This window comes from Drosophila novamexicana, unplaced genomic scaffold (assembly GCF_003285875.2).
Source record: "Drosophila novamexicana strain 15010-1031.04,08,12 unplaced genomic scaffold, DnovRS2.1 tig00001302-arrow-arrow-pilon, whole genome shotgun sequence".
Classification (NCBI taxonomy): domain Eukaryota; kingdom Metazoa; phylum Arthropoda; class Insecta; order Diptera; family Drosophilidae; genus Drosophila; species Drosophila novamexicana.
The window spans coordinates 268,223-289,017 of NW_020824849.1; the positions used below are offsets into that span (position 1 = coordinate 268,223).

General features: G+C 40.5%; 1 protein-coding gene across 1 annotated transcript; it reads right to left on the reverse strand.

Annotated features, from left to right (window-relative positions):
* Nucleotides 1-14,000: 14,000 nt before the first annotated feature.
* On the reverse strand, nucleotides 14,001-19,930 carry LOC115767075. The gene is made up of 2 exons (XM_030711215.1): nucleotides 19,599-19,930; nucleotides 14,001-14,442 (listed from the first exon to the last, which is right to left on the reverse strand). The coding sequence occupies exons 1-2, from the start codon at nucleotides 19,790-19,792 to the stop codon at nucleotides 14,319-14,321; spliced, it is 318 nt and encodes a 105-aa protein (XP_030567075.1). The 5' UTR covers nucleotides 19,793-19,930; the 3' UTR covers nucleotides 14,001-14,318.
* Between the last annotated feature and the right edge of the window lie 865 nt (nucleotides 19,931-20,795).

A 20,795-nucleotide genomic window follows, 5' to 3' on the forward strand; every position in this document is an offset into this window, starting at 1 on the left:
TCTAAATCAAGTTTTTAAGAAATACCAGCCCCGTTCTCTGCCTCTCTGGCCAATATCTATAATAGTTATAAACAAAAATTTCCCAAGCAATAACACTTTTGTGAGCATTTCACAAGAAGCGTCAAATTTCATTTATGCGCTTTGTTCGCCCGCCGGGGTTGATAGAATAAAAAAGTCAAAGCTTCAAATTGACGCGAACAGAACGTGGACAATATGTGAATGTCTATATATATACATACAGATACATATATATGTTTGTGTGTTTGTCGGCCGCTGGGCCGCAGTTTATCATGTCCGCCAGGAATAATTCAACTTTGCTTATTTCACACTTCAATTTCGTAGGTAAACAAACTTTTCAGTGTGGTCGCAAAAAGCTGTCAGAATCGGAGGGGGTTAGGATAGAAATACAGAAAAAAAAAAAACAGAAAAAAACGTAAAAGAAAAAGGAAACCAAAGCCAAAACCAAAGCCAGGCCGGGCGAGTTAAATCAACAAAGTTACAGGACCAGGACTGGGGGCTGTGGGCATGGCCGGACACCCGGGAGGCCACCTTTGGCAGTCAAGTGAAAGCAAACAAATAAAAATGATGAGCGGCAATATTTGTGATGCCAACAATAACAATAACAACAACAACTTAAAGCGAGGGCAACAACAATAGCAACAACAGCAACAATGTGGCAGTGGCAACAACTCACGAAGAGTCCTTGGGGCATATTTTTGGTGTGTGTGTTGCTGTTGCTGCTGTTGTCGGCTATAGCCGGGCTATTTTCCTTTGGCTGCCTTTTGTTATTGTAAAAAGTTTCACTTTTTTTCTCCACTTGTGATTATTGTTGTTGTTGCTGCTGCGGCAAATTAAGGCGCAAATTGTGGCCAAGTTGTGAAAAATTCGGCAGGCAAGTAGCCACCAGGGTAATTCGAGCACAGTCCCCAAACCCCCAATCCCTCAACACCCACCAAACTCCGGCACATAAGTGGCGCCCACGAAAGTGTCCTTGAGGAGGCTCATAAATATTATTATCATCACTGAGTGCATGCTAAGTACGGTGTGCGTGTGTGTGTGTGGCATGTGCCTCTGCCTAACGCTCCTCATAAATAGGGATTAACCCATAAGACTCAGCTCAAGTTAATAGCCAATATTAATAAGTAATTAATAAAAATGAATTTAAACTATTTTCGAATTGAAAAATATAGCTATAGTTGAAAATAATGGCAATAAACGAGCCGCATCGTAACCGGAATTCCATGCTTTTAATCTGTCATGAGACGAGCCTCAAATAAGGGAATTTAAACCTATTTCATTTATAGGAGTTTGGCTTAGGATATTTTTAAATATTATTACTCCATTTTCTAATGGTTGATTCTTGAAAATGCTTGGAAAATATTATATATATAATATATTAAATTATTCTACATATACCTGACACCAAGTTTCTAATTAGAACCCGGCCTCATGGATGTGAAAAACCAGGTTTGCGACTTGAGTCTTGTGATGAGGCTAGGCTTTATTGTGAACCGAAGTATTTGTTTTGGTAGGCTTTCAGCCTGGGACTTAGACTAGTTATTTAAGTTTAAAGAAATGGGAGATTACAAAGTCGAAAATAAAATGGGGCACTACAGAATATGTTCTGAAAGAGCGTAGAACATAGTTTAACACAATGCTAGAAATCATAAAACTAATTGATTTCGGAGATAAATTTAAAATCAAGAAAAATAGTTAAATATCAATGTTATGGTTAAAGAAATTCAAGCATCTAGTTTTAATCTCTCTGAAATACTGCCTAAGGCTATGGCCTATAATAGTGCACAGCTTTCGGTGGCTGTCGTGCCTTTGTCGTACTACTTTTAGTACCATCAACTTAACAAATTCACAATCGACCAAATGTACGACAACCAAATAAGTATGTCTGAGTAGGTAACACACAGATTTCAGGGTTCGCACATACGAGGCGTTTTCCTGGAAGGGGGCCCATAAAGTTGACTACAATAAAACACACACACACACACACGCAGACACATACTTATTAGTACTTTTTATAGGTAGAGCCAGTCTGATTTGTAATTCTCAAGGCTCTAAAGTTGGCCCAGAATGGCAACAGACGTTCCAACCCAGACCTGCACGCTGTGGAGCAGAGTCCGTCGTCCAACAAGCAGCTGGGCTCATAAAAAAGCACAATGCCGTCGACATGGTGAATTTTTAGAGTTGTGCATAAACAAACAAAAAAAAATCTATGGAAAATGTGGCAAAGGGTACGGGCAGGGTAACGGGAACGGGGGAAGTAGTCGTTGTCGTTGTCGTCGTCTCGTGAGACAGTTGAATAGTTGGCACAAAGAGCGAGGCGAACTTTTGTCCAAAGCAGCTCGTAAAAATGCCCAAGTGAATAATAATAATCAGCATTGGGGCTGCTCCTCCACCCATCCAACCATCTACTCACCCACATCAGAGCCTTACACATGTGGCACACATGCATGTGCTCAGCTGGAGTGGGTCCAACTCTCTGGGTCCGGCTGCAAGTTTCGGGCGGCTGCTTTCAAAGCATGTAACACAAAAACTAAAACGAAACTTTTATTGTCTGTGAGCGAGCGAAATTCCTTGCCAACTAGGAAATAATTAAGCGTAATTGAGTTAAGTTATTTCCTCTTGCACTTTCTTAAGTGTGCTGAGACAGCGACCAACCATCGACTACTCATTTTTCTGCTCGCTTTAAGTGATTTGTTTAAACGATTCTCTAGTACGACAACTATAATCATAAATCGACGTTGAAATGCGCAAAGAAATGATTAGGTTAAGCAATGCGAACCGAATAACTGCCGAGAAACTAGGAAAAGTGCAGCTGGCCTTGGCATGATGTATATTTTTGGGGAACTTATCGATCTGTTATCTGTTATCGATTATAAAGCGTTAAGTGCTGGCTAACTGATTAAGAAGATTAACAGTAATAGCTTACCAAGTACTGATTATTTGAGTGAATAACTGGCAGATAAAGGGTTTGTTAAATTTACGACATGCAAATAAGCTAAAACGAACATAATAAAGGAATTAAAAAAAAAGTGACATCATGTTAAAGTGCTGCTTTGCTTTTACTGTAGAAGTATCCTTAAAATGTCACATGTTATTGCAATGCTTAACAGGTAGATGAATAAGTTGGTGAAAAATTAATCAGCCAAGGCAGAGATAAGATAAATATGTTAATAAAGTTTGAAAACATGGTAAAGTGCTAACTATATGTAACTGTAGATAAATCTATTTCCATCTATTTCTTTTTAATTTTCAATCTTGGCAATAAAAAGAATTTAGGAACATGTTGAAGTGCTTGATATATTTAACAGAAGGCAAATCTAAAATGTTTTACTGATAAGATAACTATATGTTAACTGTATATGTATGACAAGTTGTCAAGGTGCTTGTTATCTTTCTATCAGGCTTATGTCAAAAAGAAAAGGACAATGTTTCGCTCGAATTGTGAAAAGCGATTAGGTTGTTAGCATTGAAAATGGCCAAAGTCTTATTCTACAAGTCAAAATTAGATAGGGCTTCGTATAGTTGAGTTACTTGAGAGCTGCGGGAAGTGCTGTACTTAGTGTGTAGATTTTTGTCTTGGTAAATTTGGGAAAATCTATTGTTTGGGCCTGTGGCCTGGCCAACTTCTCATAAGTTGTTTTAGCTGCAGCTGCCAAATTGTACTTTCTTGCCGTTGTTCAACACTGACAACAAAAGCTCCAGCAGCAGCGGAAACGGAAGCGGCCACAAAGGCGGCAACAGAAAACTTCATTACACTTCTGTCGATTTTTGTCAGTCAGTCTGTCTGTCTGTCTGTCAGTCCATGTCTGTCGCTTGTTGTCCGCTTTATGGAGCGGACTGTAACCAAGCATGGCGCTTAACTCAAATTGAAAGCGAACGGGCTGACGTTCAATTGAATACTTCGAGCCGAGCTCGTCCTTTGCCAACGAGCGTTGCGTTTGTGCAATTTATTGTTTTTATGCGTTTGTCTCGTGCACTTTTTAGTTGGCATTGGCATTATTAGATTGCAAACTTTTTGGTCGTGCTGATTGGCATAAGCTTCCCATACTGTCTGACATCCCACTCAGGCAACATCCGCAGACAGACAAAACGAACGGAGCTGCCGCTTGCCACCGGACGAGTTTCAATCGTTTCTGCCACTTTAACGGCCCTCGTTGCGACAACCAATTAAAGAAATTAGCCTTCGGTGCGTCACAGTCGTTCCCCTCTTACACCAGCTTTGTTAGTTGAGAGGGGCGACAATTTCGCCTGCCGCCTGTGTCCACGTGCTGTTTGTCAAATACATCAACGCTTGTCGGTTGCCCGCTTGACTGCCGTCACATTGACAAGTTGGCTTTAACACTGGCCAACCGGTTAGGTGGGGGGCGGGGGTAAGTAGACTCCCAGCAAGGCGACATATTCAATACTCGACTGTCGACTGTCAACCGTCGACAGTCGACAGTCGATTGTCGACTTCCTGGCAGTTGTAGTAGGTGCCCTGTAGACAACTAACTAACAAGCCAACGCCAAAGTACTATGGGCAAAACCAGCACATTTCATGCCATAAATCAAGAGCTGAAAGCTGAAAAATGGGGTTTAAGCCATGTCCGTTTTAAAGTCTTTAAACTTGGTATAAAGTTTTTTTTACGCGTGTTAGATAAATATTATAGGTACATTCCCTAGGGAAGAGGCATATTGGAGAACAAATCGTTATGTTCCGAATGACGGATATTAAAAACTCCTCTAAAGAACCGTCCAAAAATATTTGGCGAGTAGTCTATTTTTTTTGCTGTGATTGGAAATCGAGCGAGTTTATTGATTAGTTTTTTTTGATCTATGTTTGAATTTTCTATTATACGTTATTTTTAATTTTTTTATATTAATTTTAGAAATGCCTTAGGGTTTCAGTTCGTAGAATTGATGTTTCACATCTGCCTTGGTTCGTTAGAGCTCTATCAATTTTCAATAGAACTATTCAATTTATGCTAAGCCCAAATAAAGTGAATATTGGTGCAATTTTTTGTAATAAGAGTACTGAAAGTTTCGTCAACAGTTAAAAACTTTTAAATACCGAACAAAAGAAAACAGTTTCGGTCGGTGGTTCAAGCTTGAATTCGGCTGTTTTTTTTTGTTTTAACCTGCCTGAATAAAATATTGGTTCGGTTCAAACCCGGCTTGCAGCCTTACTCCAAGCCTTTTTAGTTTGGCTTTCTAATTTTTGGCCAACAGTTAAGAATTTGCCCACAGTGCGCCGTGCGCGTTCAACTCATCCATCTGTCCAACTGTGCGCTCGTCCCTCCGCTCGCTCGTCCAGTCGCCTGTCAATTCAGTCAATGACTACACAAAAGCTATGCGCGTCCTCCATGTTCATATGTGTGTGTGTGTGTGTGTGTGTGTGTGTGTGTGTGTGTGTGTGTGTGTGTGTGGTAGAAAATCTCTTTTAATTGCCAATCGTGTGGAAAAATGAATTTTCCATCGAATTAGTATTCTGTGGCTGAAATTCATTCATGGAGCACTCATTAGGAAATCCTCTGCTGCTGCTAGCTACACTTCGCCTCTTGTTGTTGTAGTTGTTGTTGTGTTTTTCCTCATTTTTAGTTTTTTTTTTCTTTGGTATTTTGAGTGTTCGCCCACGCAACCGTCGCTAGCTCTTCAGCCGCCGCCCTTTTGCTCTTGTGTTATGAGTTGAGTCAACATATTTTGCAACACTTACAGGCTGCTTATGTGCCAGGGCCAGGACCAGACCCAGGCACGCCCCCCCCCCCCACCCCTTCCCCTATGCCGCTTACACTGTGGCAGTACTCAAAATCAAAATCAAGGAAGTGACTATAATTTTGGTGTAGCATGTTGTCGGTACGTGTTTCAATATGTCAGCATCCGGTGATGAGTTTGTACGTAGTACACTTGTTTGCCTTTGCCCCACCTATAGAGCCAGCCCCTTACCCATTACCCCGCCCTGGGACACCATTTAAGCAGCAGCCACCACGTCAAACACGTGCACGAACCCGAGCCCGAACCCAACCCCCATCTGTCTGCCTGTGTGTGTGTGGGTGTCTGTGTGTGTGTGTGTGGCTGTGTGGTGATTTTTGTTGAGCACTCTTCAGTTATTTTATTGATGTTGTAAATTTCTGGTAATTGAGCTTAATTTTTATACAGTTGCTACGCTCTGGCCTGGTCCGTGCTGTGCCACGCCCACCGTTTCACGCTTTTGTTTTATGTTGATTGGTTGACCATCCATTGGCTCCTTTGAGACAAGCTGCGATGAGATCTGATGTGCTGTGATGCAATATGCTTGGAATGCTCATCGAAATGTTCACGCAAGCATCGAGTAACGATGCGCCCAACTTAGATATATCAACATTTAAGTTAGGGTGTGTCATCTTCCTGACGTCAAAAAAAGTATGGCACATAAGCTAAACGATGCCTAACTTAAACAACATCTTATATCTTAACAATATCTCATGAAATCCTTATTGAAGAGAGACAGAAGTTCAAATCTTATGAAATGCTGTGACTTTGCAAAATATTCATCTTGCGAATAGAATTGTTTTCCACAATCCCGAAAATCATCATGAAAATATCTCCAAACTTCCGAAGAAATATTCTATATATTTGTACAGGACTATTTTCTGATATTTGTTAAATGTTTTATTTTATGCTAACTGTCTTACATTCAGGGATTAACCTTTTTGAGTGTACGTTCATTAACAGTCCATAAATTGCAGTCACCATAAACTCACAATTAACTTAATAACTTGAATTAATTATTGTAAAACTGATTGTTTTTATTTCCCTAATTGTATCTCAATTTGATTTAATAATTTTTGCAACCGAACATTTTGACTCACCCTGATGTTTAGGTGAATGGAATGCAACTGAAACCAATCTAAGTCAGTTGCTGCTGATTGGCTCAGGCTCTTGGTCGATCGCCCTGACACCCATTGCCCAGTGTCCCACTAATTGCCAAATTGCCATTTTGTAATTGAAATTAAATACTTGGCCGAGCTGAGCAGTTGCCAGTTAACAGCTAGCTGCGTGCAAGGCAATTTCAATTAGGAACTTTAACAGTCGGAGATATGAAATTAAAATTATTTGCAAACAGCTGTGCTCTCTACGCAAACACACAAACACACATAGCAGCTATATATATATATTTGTATAGATAGATATAGATAGATAAGTTCGGGCAGACATACATATACATGCATAGATTAAAAACGACGATGTTGGCCACGCACACAATGGGTCCGGGACAGCGCTTGCCGCTGTCATTGAAAATGACAACAAGCCAAATAGAAATAGAGATAAATGGAAAGCAAGTAGCAGCAGGTTGATTGCCTGCCAGATACCTTATGTTTTGGTTTTAAGACAAAGGGGCTTCGAAATCATATGCAAGCAGACTGGCCACCCCTCTCTCTAAAGCTCATTTAATTTGGGATCAAAAGAACATTTTTATAAATTTCAGAAAATTTTTTCTCCCTATAGGAAGAATATAAATTCTTACAAACTGTATTCATTTTAAGGTGGTTTTCTAAAATATAGGAAAATTTTTAGAAAATTGTTCAGTGATGAAACAAATATATGGAAAAGCATATTCATGAGCCGAACCTAAGCCAAGACGGGTTAGCGTTCATGATGGGCTGCGTATATGTATAATATATGAATATATACAAATGGAGTACATAAGCACTTGCATTCAGTATGACACAGCTACAGCTTTCGAAATGTCTAAGCTTTAAAAAACCAGGCTGAGTTACCTGCTTTACCAGTTGCAAATATGCGTTACACATGAGTTGACGTATTGAAAATACCCTTGTAAAGAGTATTCAAAAAAAAGTTGTCAGCAAGCAGCAAAGGAAATTATGCAAAAAAGCGAGGGAGAGGGGACATAGGACTGAAGACCATTTTGCCAAATGTCAAATGAGAAAAAAAACCAAATAGAAAAAAAAATAAAAATAGATAAAAAAAAAAATTAAAATAAAAAATTGTGCAACTTTTAGTCGCCCTCGTCCGCAACTTTGGCAATTCCATTTTCACAATCATGCGTTGAACTCTGAACTTTTGCATGTGTGCACATGTGTGTGTGTGTGAGTATTTTGGAAAACAGCTTTTCCAAAATATGCCAACACACAAACGCTGTATGCAGGACCAGCAAAACTTTTCTTTTGCTCTTCATCGTCCTCCGCATTGGTCATCGCTTTCGGTTGCCGGTTGTCGGTCACAGTTGTGTCGTGTCCTACCCCCTGCCCCCTGCCTCTTGCCTGTTGCCTCCTTCCTCCTGCTTCAAACGTTTCGCGTTCGTTGCCCCCCGCTCGTCCTGCATCCTGTTGCAACCGCACGGCGTTGGCATTTGGCGTTTAGTTGCGGCTATTGAATGTGCAAAAATTATTGTAAACTTTTCAGACAGACATCACACATCAATGGCCCAGTTGAGTATGAAAGCCGAGTGCCTGGCCAAGGGGCAAGTTCACGGGCAGCAGCAAGGGGGGTGGGCTGGCAGTTTGGTGGTGGGGGAGGGGTTGGTGGCTTACCAACCATTCGCGTGGAAATCAATTAAAAATGCTTGTTGGCCAACTTTGTTTTATGAGGTTTTGTATATTTAATGGCCGAAGAGACAGAGCCTGGCATCAACAGAAAGGGAAAGAGTTAGAGTGAGAAAGAGAGACAGAGAGAGAGAGAGAGAGAGAGAGAGAGAGAGTGCGAATGCGAGTGAGTGCTTACTTTCACTTTGCAACGAATGTGAGGTATTTTATATTGCACTGAATACTTTACCTATCAATGAATTGTAAATTGCGCTTTATAAATAGTTGAGTCAAACGTATCTGGTTCATATGGAATATATGGAATTTGATGAAAATAAATAAATATACAGATATATAGATATATGCATATATATGTATTAATATATTGATTTATATATTTATATTGGATCTTCGACATGACGCTTAAATATCTTCTTCAAATTGTTTCGAGTGCTCTAACTTGCATTTTATTTTTTATTAAAATAATTTTGTTTATTCATTTGGTAAATTTTACATTTATATTAATTTATTTTCGCAAACAAAGTCTCAAGTTTCAATTAAACCAGCATTTACTTATGTTTTTATGACTAAGTGAGGGTAAAATAAAATTGTGGAGTTGCCACCGGAAAATAAATGACACATATGGCAGCACCAAATAGTCAAATGCGTTTGTTGAGGTTTGGGCTAACATAGACTTTGACAGGAACTTGCAATGAGGTTAATGAAAACTTATTTATTTGATTAAAGAAAGGATAACACTTGCTAAATGTAAATGATTTGTAGCATAATCTCTGCCAAGTTGAATTTCAATTAATTTTTATTGGTTTACTTAATCTGAGTTCTTCAGCTGTGGGTGGCAGCTGGTCGTCAATTGCCACACAGTCCGTAAATGCGAGTATAAATTTGTTTTCCTATTGTTTTTTTCTTTTCTTATTTTCTTTATCTTGTGACAAGTTTTTGCAATTTCGCTTACGTTACTTGTGACCCTTTTTCGTTCGAATCCTTTTGTTGTGTCTGATTGGTTTCCAGCCCAAAAGAATGCAAAATTTGTTGTGCTGGCATGAACTACTTGATTGTTTTATTTAGCTTTCAATTTACTTTAGTTCAATATGTAAGGTATGAAATGTTAAATAAGTATTTGTTTAGTTTTTGCCATGCCCAATTGGATTTTAAAAAAGTTCATCAGAAGGCTGGAATGTCCGGAAAAATATTTGGCTGTTCGGTTTACGGTTCGCTTTTCCACAAAAATTGAAAAGAAAATGTTTCGATCAGGTTTAGTTTAGGTTTAGTTTAGTTTCGATCAGGTTTAGTTGCTGCTATTAACTGTGCTAATGCTGCTTTAGTGGTAAATATTTCTATTTATTCAATTTATTTCAATTATATCGATAGAAGTAAATGTAATAGTATTCGCCGAGTTCTGGATGCCAATAACTAAGATGGAGTGAAGGAGCTGAGCTTAAGTTTGGTTGTTGCCCTAATTTTTATTTTTGTTCGGTAGATTAGGATTTTCTTTAAAATATGGTTATTAAAAACTGATATAACATGTAAGCCTTGCCATGGAACAGCGTTTTCTTTTTAATCTCTGCTCGCCCTGTTGAATTGATTTTTATGTGTTAAAATTCTAACAGGCCCTCATACCTTAGGCTTTTATTTTTGTGGCGGCGTGTGGTGCGGTGGTTGCATTTGCTCCACTGTCCGTTGACTGCGTTGACTTACAATGGCCTCATCAACTAACACACTGGCAAAAAAGTGGCGGCACCTCGCATTGAAATTAAAAGTGAAGCACGGGCCCGTCAACACTTAACTCCGACATTCCAAACGTCATCCACATCTACATTCACATTCACATTCGCATCCTCATGCGATAGCGCGCCGCACTTCACTTGAAACGAGCTCTTTTGCCCCCCTTTTTTTTTGTTTTTTTGTTCTGTGGCTGTTGCTGTTGCCACTTGATGCACATTGCACAAAAAAAAAAGGAAGGAAAATGTAACATGAAAGAACGACTATCTTTAGTACAACGACGTTTAAATACCCTTGTGAACGTTTCTCTTCCGACTGGTTGTATATTATAAATAGATAAGAAAGGGCTTGGTAGAGAAGTCAGCATTAAACTAAAGATCGTAATTTGGCTGAGCTTAGTCAACTTGTCGAAAAATGCAGAAAAATATTTCATACAAAAAATCATTATTTGAGCGATTCCTTAGGTATAATAGATATCTTTAATTTTCCAGCCAAGTAATGCCACGTTCGATCAAGAATTCGGTTGCGATTCATATATAAATGATAAATAGGAACCCAGATGTCTACCTTGATGCGTTACACATTTCGTGACAAGTGTGTCATACTCCCTCGAGGTGTATACACAGTGGAGTCCCAAAATCCACTTTGACTTTGCGCTTAAACTTGCCCTTTGCTTTGTTTCTCGGCCATGAAGCTTACTTTAAGTCGTTTTGGCGCCGTTGCATAAGCAACAAGCGAAAACCGCGCTGCAGAGACAGAAAAAAAATAGATGGGGAACGTTCAACAATGTTGCACTAATTGCGCCAGAGGAAGTGACTCCGCGTCGCCACTCGGTGCAACTCCTTTCACTTGCATTTTGTGCCGAGCCCCGCCCCGCAACGGCCCGCTCGCTCCATTGCATTGAATTAAGCTAAATTATTTCTTTTGCCTGTTTTTGTGTTGCGCTATTTGGCGGACTGCCTGGCACCAACTGCATTTGGCTGAGCCCTCCTCCGGGCTGTACGCCGGAGTACTCCTCCCGGCTGCCTGCCGCCTGCTGCCTGTTGCCTATTTGCCTGCAGTCCTCTTCGTCCTGTCGCCTGTTACTTTGTAGTAAACGCGCGCGTCATAAAACCATTTCAAGTCCTTTGGCATTTTTGCGACAGCCGGCCAAAAACATTTATTTAATTGCAGTATTGTTGTTGCCATACCCTGTACCACATTCCCCATGTCCCTTTTTCCAGTTACCACCCCGCACCCCGCAGCCAGTCTGGAAGCAAAATTGTCAGTTTGGCATTGTTTGCATTTAAACTAATTTCTTAAAAAGCAACAGTTTTTGTGCATTACGAACACGTTCTCATACATAAATATTCGAAGCATATTCTTAAGTATTATTTATAATGCTTTCAACAAGCCCCCAAATCGGGCGAGTTGAAGCTAGAGACAAAGTAATAGAGAGAGCGAGAGAGAGAGAGAGAGAGAGAGAGAGAGAGAGAGAGAGAGAGAGAGAGAGAGGGGAGAAAGAGAGAGAGAGCGAGAGAGAGAGAGAGAGGGAGAAAGAGAGAGAGAGAGAGAGGAGAGAGTTTGCAATATTTTCATAAATTTCTAACTCTGCTTGAATTATTGGAAATTTTTCTAAACTGTTTTTATTTTATTTTTATGTTAAGCCATATTTCAAGAACTATATATACGTGAGTTTTGTTGAACTCCACGAACATGTCAACAATAATACTATATTTTTTTTTTTAGGCTTTCTTTTATTTCATATTTTATAAACTTTGTATTTATACATCAAAAAGCTAATGAAACTAAGCAACATTGAAGATTTTGCTTTTATTTGTAAACAGTTTTTGAAATGAAATTGAAATAATTTGAACAATTTTAAATTTTTTATTTTATTTGTACATTATTATTTTTGTTTTTATAGATAGATATATATATCCATATACCATATGTCGGACTTTGAGAAACTGTCGCGAAATCCTTTTGGGGAACATGACTGCCTAATGCTTATCATGTCGGGACCTTATGCAAAAGCATTTTGTTTTCCAACAAGTGTAAATTTTATAATATATATTGTTGCATAAGTATATACTTGCATAAGTATATACTTGTATGTTATATTTGAGAATTCCATGAGCGTGTGCGTTTATTTGTATCTGTTTGCCTTCCTACGGCCTGGGATGGCGTTGGGACGCGTCGGGTCAAATTGGCTGCCCAATAACAATAAAATGCGAAAATATAAACTCGCCACGCTGCCAGCCTCTGCTTGTCCCAGTGCTTGACTCATTTTCCCTTTAGCCCTGCCCCCGTCCATGCCTTGCCGACAACTGCTTACATTTTATTGCTGTTAATAGAAAATGCTATGCACGGCTACGACTCCCTTCTATTGCCCTGGCGCCTTCGTTTTGCTTTCGTCACTGCGGTTTTAATATGACAATGGTTGCCATGAAGAGATACAGCAGCAGCAACAACCAACAACAACAACAACAACAACAGCAACAACAAACGGACACCATTAGCTCGTCAGGCGCGTCGGTTTAAATGAGTACGTGCCGTGCCCATCCCCCATCAAGCCAACCCGCCCCCAGGCCCCAGCACCCGTCAACTCTCCAGTCCATTCGTGGTCATCCCCCTAGGCATGGTATATCCGATCCGGTCGCAGTTTCCCTTAGCGCTAATAAAATGCGTTAAGAAAAATAGTTGTAAAACGTTTGATGCATACTAAAATCAGTTGCAATTGATTTGGACGCGTTCTGCCGACAGACCGACCCCCGCGACCCCCCCAACCTGCCGCGTTTGCGTTTTCAATGCGTTTCGCAGCTCATTACACGCAATGCTTTATACCCTCGATGTACCCGCCTCCCGCCAGCCCTGCTGACAAAATGGACTTGTTAACTTGTTAGTCCGATAATCCGTAATAAAGCAAAAATACAAGCACAAAGAGTTGTCCTTTGGAGTTGTCGAAGATTAAATACTCTTGCAATAACTGTATTGATCTTAGGGTCTTAGATAATCAAGGTTTTTTTATACGAAAATAGGTAAATCGCTTCGTTATTGAACTAAAATAGATATTCAAGCTAGCGCGTATTTCCACGAGCGGACCAACATGGCAAGTGCGGGCAACACTCGCTATTTGAATCCCAGTAAAAAGTCCACAACAATTTTAATTTTATTATTATGTATGCGTGTATGTGTTTGTATATATTTAATTTATAAGAATGTATGTAAGTTAATTATTAAACGCAGACGAGATTTACATCACATATTTTGTCAGCTTTACCCACTGCGCTCTTACGTATTCTTTTGTATCGCTCTTCTATGCAATTCTCATGAGTTCAAGTAAGAGTTGCGTGCTCTCTCCCTTCCTCTCTCTTCCCCCCCCCCCCCCCCCCCTCTCTCTCTCTCGATTTATTCCTTAATCCTGCTCTTGCTCTTACCTGTTCTCTGCATCTTTTGTTCTTTTCAGTGATTTGGCCTCGCACCTACGGATAGATGTAAAAAATCGTGGTTGTGAAGTTTTCGGTAAGTACATTTATAAATACGGTCGATTTCCTAGTATTTTTTATTTCTAAATAAAAAACTTTCACGGATATTTGAAAATTTAAAAGTATACAATTAAATATATATATTTGAGTTTTCTTGAAAAAGTCCCAAATGATCTGAGTTAGACATGAATATATTCGGACAGACAAGTGTAAAAATTCCTTAATGGCCTGAGCATTCAGTCTATATCAAAGATAAATATGCCTAATAAGATCAAGAGTCTTTTAACCCAAGTGGATGTCACACAATGCGGGACGAATTTGAAATACACACTATGCGAGAAGTAGAGGGTGTTCTCCTTTCGTTATTGTTTTCCTTTTATGACTTGGTTAAATCTTTATCCTTAAGTTGACCACCGTACCCAATGGCACAATTAAAATAATGGCAGCGGGCGGCGGGCATATCGCAACCATATCGCATGCCAGCATCGCACCCGCTACCCTTCGTAAAGCTTGTCGCGAACTTAAAGTTCTTTGGCAGCATTTTAATTGCGACCCACACTCCGAAGTTGATGTAAAGTTGTTTTTACCGCAATTAATAGAGTGTCATATTTATGAGGAAGCCGAGCTTAAGGCGCATCACATGTGATTGTACTGTGTCAGAAGTGTCCCGAATTCCGTAGTGCGCCACCAGGTTTTTTCCTTGCGGTAATTGGCTGCTGTGCATTAAAGAAAAGTAAATTATTGATAGCTTACAGTGAGAGGACGCGTTGGCATCGTGGCTGCCAAGAAAAACGTAAATTCATTTTTAAATATGATAAAACAATGGCCCGACTGAGATGCCCCCGATACCCACGACACGGCCGGGGAGGGACGTTGATGCCCTTCGGTAATGTTAGACGGGCAAAAGGACAAGCTGACGTTTGGGCTTGTGTTCTGGGATGGCGTCAGCCATTTATGACGAAGCAATGTGCTTGTAATAGTACTCGTACTAATGAGCCACACACCCACACGCACACAAACACACGCACACACATAGTCAGACGCGCAGCCAAGGAGTGCGAAAATTGGAGAACAAAAACAGACTCCCACAAGGCCAGACTCTGCGCACAGTGGCACAAAACAATGTTAGCCTGCAGTGGAATAAATATTTTATTGATAACGATAAATTTGTTGATATCGAAGCTTTAAATAAATGCAGCGTTCAGTTAGTTGTAATTGGGATTGAACACATTTCAATGCGTATGAAAATTCAAAAATAAATCTTTTTTGTATTCAAATTAAATTGAAAATTTAACTTAAAAAATAAATCGGTATAAAAAATATATTTAGTTTCAATAAATTTGTGATTACATTATTAATATAAGTGCGTTTTTTTTAAGTTTAATTTAGCTTGAAAGCAAGCTACAGCCAACTTAACGTGCTGCAGGCTGAAGTTACGAGAGTTGAGTTACGTGTTTGGCCCATGGTAAGTGGGTCGCCTACTTTATGGCATTGCATGGGCGAATGGTGGAATGGCGGTGGCTTTTGCGTATGAACATTGGAGCACATTCGTTTCAAATTATTTGCGCATTCGAGCAGCTGTAAACGATTACGTACACACGCACACCACCACCACCCTCAACACACACACACACACAGGACGGGACGATACAAATACTTATCAGTCCTTATGTGCGGGTGTGTGCGTGTGTGTCTGTGCGGGTTGTTGCCAAAATGTTGCCAATTGCCTGGACCCCGTTTGTGTTGCACATGTCCAAAGTGGCGCCCTGCCTGGCACATTATTGAGCCGTCTATGCAACACATTGCCCCACACTTTGAGCTGCCCGTGGCCCCAGCTTGGCATTTTCTCTTATTTTTTTTGTTTTTTTTTTTTTTTTGGCTGTTTGGTGCTTAAGTTCGACAACTCAATAAAATGTGCTTTATGGCAAAAAAAAAAAAAAAAAACGAGAGCGAGGGGAAAAAAATGAAAACAAAAACAGAAGAAAAGCAAAAGGCAGACACGGGCACAACCCATTCCGTGGGCCAAAAGTAAATGTTTGTTGATACTTCGAAAGGTCCTTTCGCTGGCTTCCAGTCCACAGCAGCTGGTTCCACACGGTCTACCCCAGCTACGGCCCTGGCTTTGGCACCGGGTCTGGTTATGTTTTCTTTACCACTTGCTAGAGAACTGGAGCCCTGGCAATTGATTTGCCATAATTTAAGTTTCTCTTCGTCTTCTGCTTCTTCTACTTTTTTTCCACCCAAATGCCGCACGTTCTGGTGAGCCGATGCCAAGGCTACGGCGACGCTTTGTTTCTACTTACTTATAAATGAGGGAAATCGTTTTATGATAACGGCTACGACACGGCATTGCGCTGGGTCGAACAGGGCACGGGGCATCTGGTTTCATTTTTTTATATTTGTATTCTTTTTCAATATTAAAGTACATATACTACTTAGGTAAAGATTTCAATATTGAATTATGTTGGCATTGAGTGATTTTAGCTTGTTATTGCTATGTTTTTTTTTTAAGCAACATGTTTGTATACGGCACAATTGCTTTTTCAATGTGTTTATGTTTTATTTAAAAGTACACAAAATTAAATATGTAAAATTATTAACTTTACATTGTCTGCCCTCATAGAACAAACATTCACTCTCATAAATATAATTTCCATTTTTATTTTTCTTAATAATATTACTAAAAAAAATATTCAATTTATATTTATAATTATAATTAAACGCATGGGGTTACAATTTCGGCTAACTTTGACCGAGTTTCGAACCCGGATCTACGTTGTAGCATTATAATCCAAAATTTTAACTGAAATTCATACACAACATCAATAATTTTGATTTGCATACTTTTAGGGGCATGTTATAATTCCCAACCTAAAAATACGCTGGTAATTTTACGCTCAGTAGCTAGGTGAACGATGTTGTTGAACCAGTTTAATTGATTGATCATGATAAATATTAATAATGAGAGATTATTCAATAATATTTATTAATCGCTTGCAGCAAACTACATTGTGCGACAAGCTTTAAGCTAAACTTAATTCTTCAAAATAGTTATGTTTACTGCTTTCCGATTTTGTTTGTGGGCAAACTGCAAAATCTCGCGTTGACAGAGCAGATGTCAAACTGCAAACTATGCAAATTTGTGGCGGCGATCCAAACCGAATGCTGCCCCCATCACCCGCCCCCTCCACACAGCCGGCGCAGTAAGCGGCTGAAGTTGAGGAGCGGCGCGTAATTAAGGATTCGCGCATACTTTGACGTGATAAGCGCCCAAATGCCGTTTCGGACACGTCTGTGTGAGCTCTGGTTAAGTCGTTCGCTCTCTCTCTATCTCTCTTTGTGTGTGTTTGTGTGTGTGGAACGCGAAAAGGTGCGAAGGAAAACTTGGCAACTTTTGCTACTTTCGCTTTGGCGATAAGAAAACTTGCAACGCGTTGTTGAACTTGCACTTAGCCGTCACGTTTGCGTTCACCTTCGCCAAATATATGGTATCTAGATATGTATATATACAAACATATATATATCTATATAGATATAGTTGAGCTGTTTGCCGATGTTTGGTGCGTTCGGGTGGTTCTTCGGTTGGTTTTGGACGTTGCGACGCGTCACTTTAAGTCAACTGCTCCGTCGGTGTTGGCAATTAATCAAAAGGTGTGTGATTATCGCATGCTGGCCAACAAGGATAAGACGTGCGGATGTGTGTGTGTGCGCGTGAACGTGTGTGTGTGTGTGTGTGTGTTTATGCGAGCATGTGTGAAAGTGTGTGAGAATGTGCTTGTGCGTGCGTTGTGCTGCTCAAGTGTAAAGAAAGCAAATATTAAAACATATTTTAATCTAGCAAATGCAATGGCCGTTGTCTCGCTCACTCATTCACACACACATGTACACACGCACACACAGCATCACTTTTTCTATGTGTGCTGCTGGTAAATAATAAATTTATCATTTGTCAGCAGTTAAATGCTTTGGCGTAGCGTGCAGAGCGAGCGAGCGAGCACACGGAGGCCCCGGGCTACGAATTAATAATTCATTGCGTATACGACGCGTTGCCCACCAGACACAGCAAACTGTCATACGAATATGAGACACGCGCACAACACGCACACACACACACATACACACACAGACGCACACACATGGAATCGCAATAAATCGTCAAGTTTATGTTTGAAGTGTTTATTGAATCCATGATATTCGACGCACTGCTCTGCCCGCACGTTCCGTTCCATCGAACAGTCATTTTGTCATTTGTGCAAATATTTGGCCAACGTTTGTTGTTTGTTCCCGACGGATTGGGTCGGGTGTCTGTGCTCTGGGCACTGGCGGCGATCGGTCAGCCCCATATCGGCGGCATATCGTTGTTGTTTCGCTTTTTATAGGCCTGTTAGCCACTAGACCCGACGTAAATGTCTTGCTTGCCACGTGTTATTTTTTGTAAATCCTTTCAACGTGTCGTCGAAATGTCGGAAATGTTAAAATATTTGCACAGCCTGCCGGCAAACGGTTATGGCCATTGCCATGCCCAACATACAAACGGAAGTCGTATGCCGTACACACACACACACTCACACTCTCCACTTGACAGCCGTCAACATGCATTCCAGCGCTTCAGCCGGCGCGGCGAGTCTATGTTCAGCATTTACGTGGGATTTGTTAGGTATTGGGCGTGCGTGCGTTGCGGCCCGAACGCATCGTATGCCCAACTGCTGTGATATGTCTTGCACAAATATTGATATAAGTATTTCATACTGCTATAACATGTAGGACAGACAGCCAGACGGACAAACGGCTGCTTAAGTGTCACTGTTATTGTTTGTCCAGGCAAGTGATTGCTGTTTTCCAACAGCCCCTGCCCTAAAACCTTTATGGACTCTCTGGTCTCCGTACTGTCCCTGCCAGCAACAGTTACCAAATGGATTAGCCAAGCGTTCCATTCCCCAGCAGCAGCAGCTGCTGACCATGTGCCATGTATAGCTCCATGCAGAGAGAGAAAAATTGGCTAAGAACTAGAAAATATAAACAAGAGTTCGCAACTAGAATGTGTCGCAGATTCTCAAAGCTCATTTACTTGATTTTGGAGAGTTGAGAACAGGCAAAACAATATTTTTTAATTATTAACTTTTGACTTATATGATGGGTTTTTATTTTCTTGCTTTTCGAATCAAGAGTTATTAACGGAAATATAGTTTAGAAACTTTTAATACAAGTAAAAGAAATTTTCTTTAAAATTCTTTTCTGTGCGAGCTTTTGATCATTTGTATTTGTATATTGTAATGTTGTAAGTCGTGGTCGTTGTTACTGTCATGTCTACGACCTATCAATATTTGGAAGCATAATATATACTTGAGAATTTTAATAATTTTTCTACATTATTAACCAATGATTAAGAGAGTTTATTGTTTTATAATTATTACTTCTTTCCCTCATCATTAATGACATAAGCACAGAATTAAAATTACAATAATTAGTGAAAGACAACAATTTATGGTCAGAATTAACTCAGATTATTTATTTTATAAATTTAATTTTAAGTATTTATTGAAAAATTAATTTTAATTATTAACTTTTTTGATTGTTAAGCGTAATGTCCAAGCATAAGTTCTGTCAACTCTGGCAACTGTTTCTTTCAGTGCACGCGCGCGAGTTATATAAATCGGCCGCATGTTGCGGGGTCAGTTGCATATGCAACCACTTTAACACTTTCGCTTTTGACGGCGCACAAATGGAGCTGTATGTGCCCATATGTATATATACGAGTGTGTGTGTGTGTGTGTGTGCGTGTGTGTGTTAGCCAACCGCAAAACTGGGCTTAGCTTTGCATTGCCAACATCTTTGCACTGAGCTCGCGTGCAGTCCATTAAATGAAACTTACTTCATATTGTTAGGCCGCTGCGCCGCGTGTCCTGCCCTTGCGCAGTGTTTCTTTGTGTTTGTGTAGTAAATTAAATGATTTTTCACGCCAGCTATGGCCAGGACCACAACAGCAGGCCCGGCTTGGCCTGGTCCAGACCAGACCAGTCCAGACCCGACCCGACCAGACCACGCCATGCGGTGCGTCCACAACATTTTTATGTGTTTGTTTGCGGCAACAGGAGCCTGTGGCACATGACTCCAGCACGCCAGTCCGGCAGCCCGGCAGCCCGGCTGCCTTTTTGGCAATGTTTTAACGTTAATTCATGGTCGTATTTTTATGTTGCACTCGTTGCGCGACGATGCCACGTCGCCTTTATTGGCCCAACGGCAGCGCTAAAGTGTTTACTAAATAAGCAGATTTCTTTTGTCTCTGCCAACGATCGGGGGCGTGCGGTCGGCTGTCGAGTCGCGCTAATGGAATGGCTTTTGTATGGCTTACCTGGCAGCCATCGGGTGGGTGACTTATTTAATTAAATCAGTTGCGGCTTTAAAGCACCCTCTAAGGCCCTAAGCTGCCTAAGTAGGCAATGCCAGCCACAGCATCATGATGGCCTCCATTGTTGTTAGTCTAACGACAGCCACAAAGCCAGCGTGAACAAGCCCCAAAAAACGAAGAGAACAAGAAACAAATACCCAAAATACGAAAAAACAAACAAGAAAAAAAGCAAAGACTGCTCATAAAACTTGCAAATTGCGAGCGCACATTGATGAAATGTAAACCGCAATGTCACAAGAAAACAGAACCGAATCTCGAAACCAGGTTCAAACTCGAACTCAACTGAAATTGGGACACGGCTGCGGACACATGCTCGTATCGTAGATATCATAAAAAAGTGCAACTGGCAACAGTTGCTGTTGCCGTCGAATGCGAGTGAGTGACAACAGACACCAAGCAACATGAAAAAGTTGCCCCAAAGATACAACATGACATCAAAAATGCGCCGGAGGGCAAACAACATTGTTCGGGGTACATTGGAATGTTCACGTGTCGTGACACGACAATAAAGCGTACCATTTGAAATAATCTCTGTATATATATAACTGTTTGTCCTGCTTGACAGACTGACTGACTGACGATTGATGATCAACGCCATAGGAGCTAGAAAGCCCAAATTGTGCTTGGATATTCCACCCGCGTATGTGGAAAATTGACGGA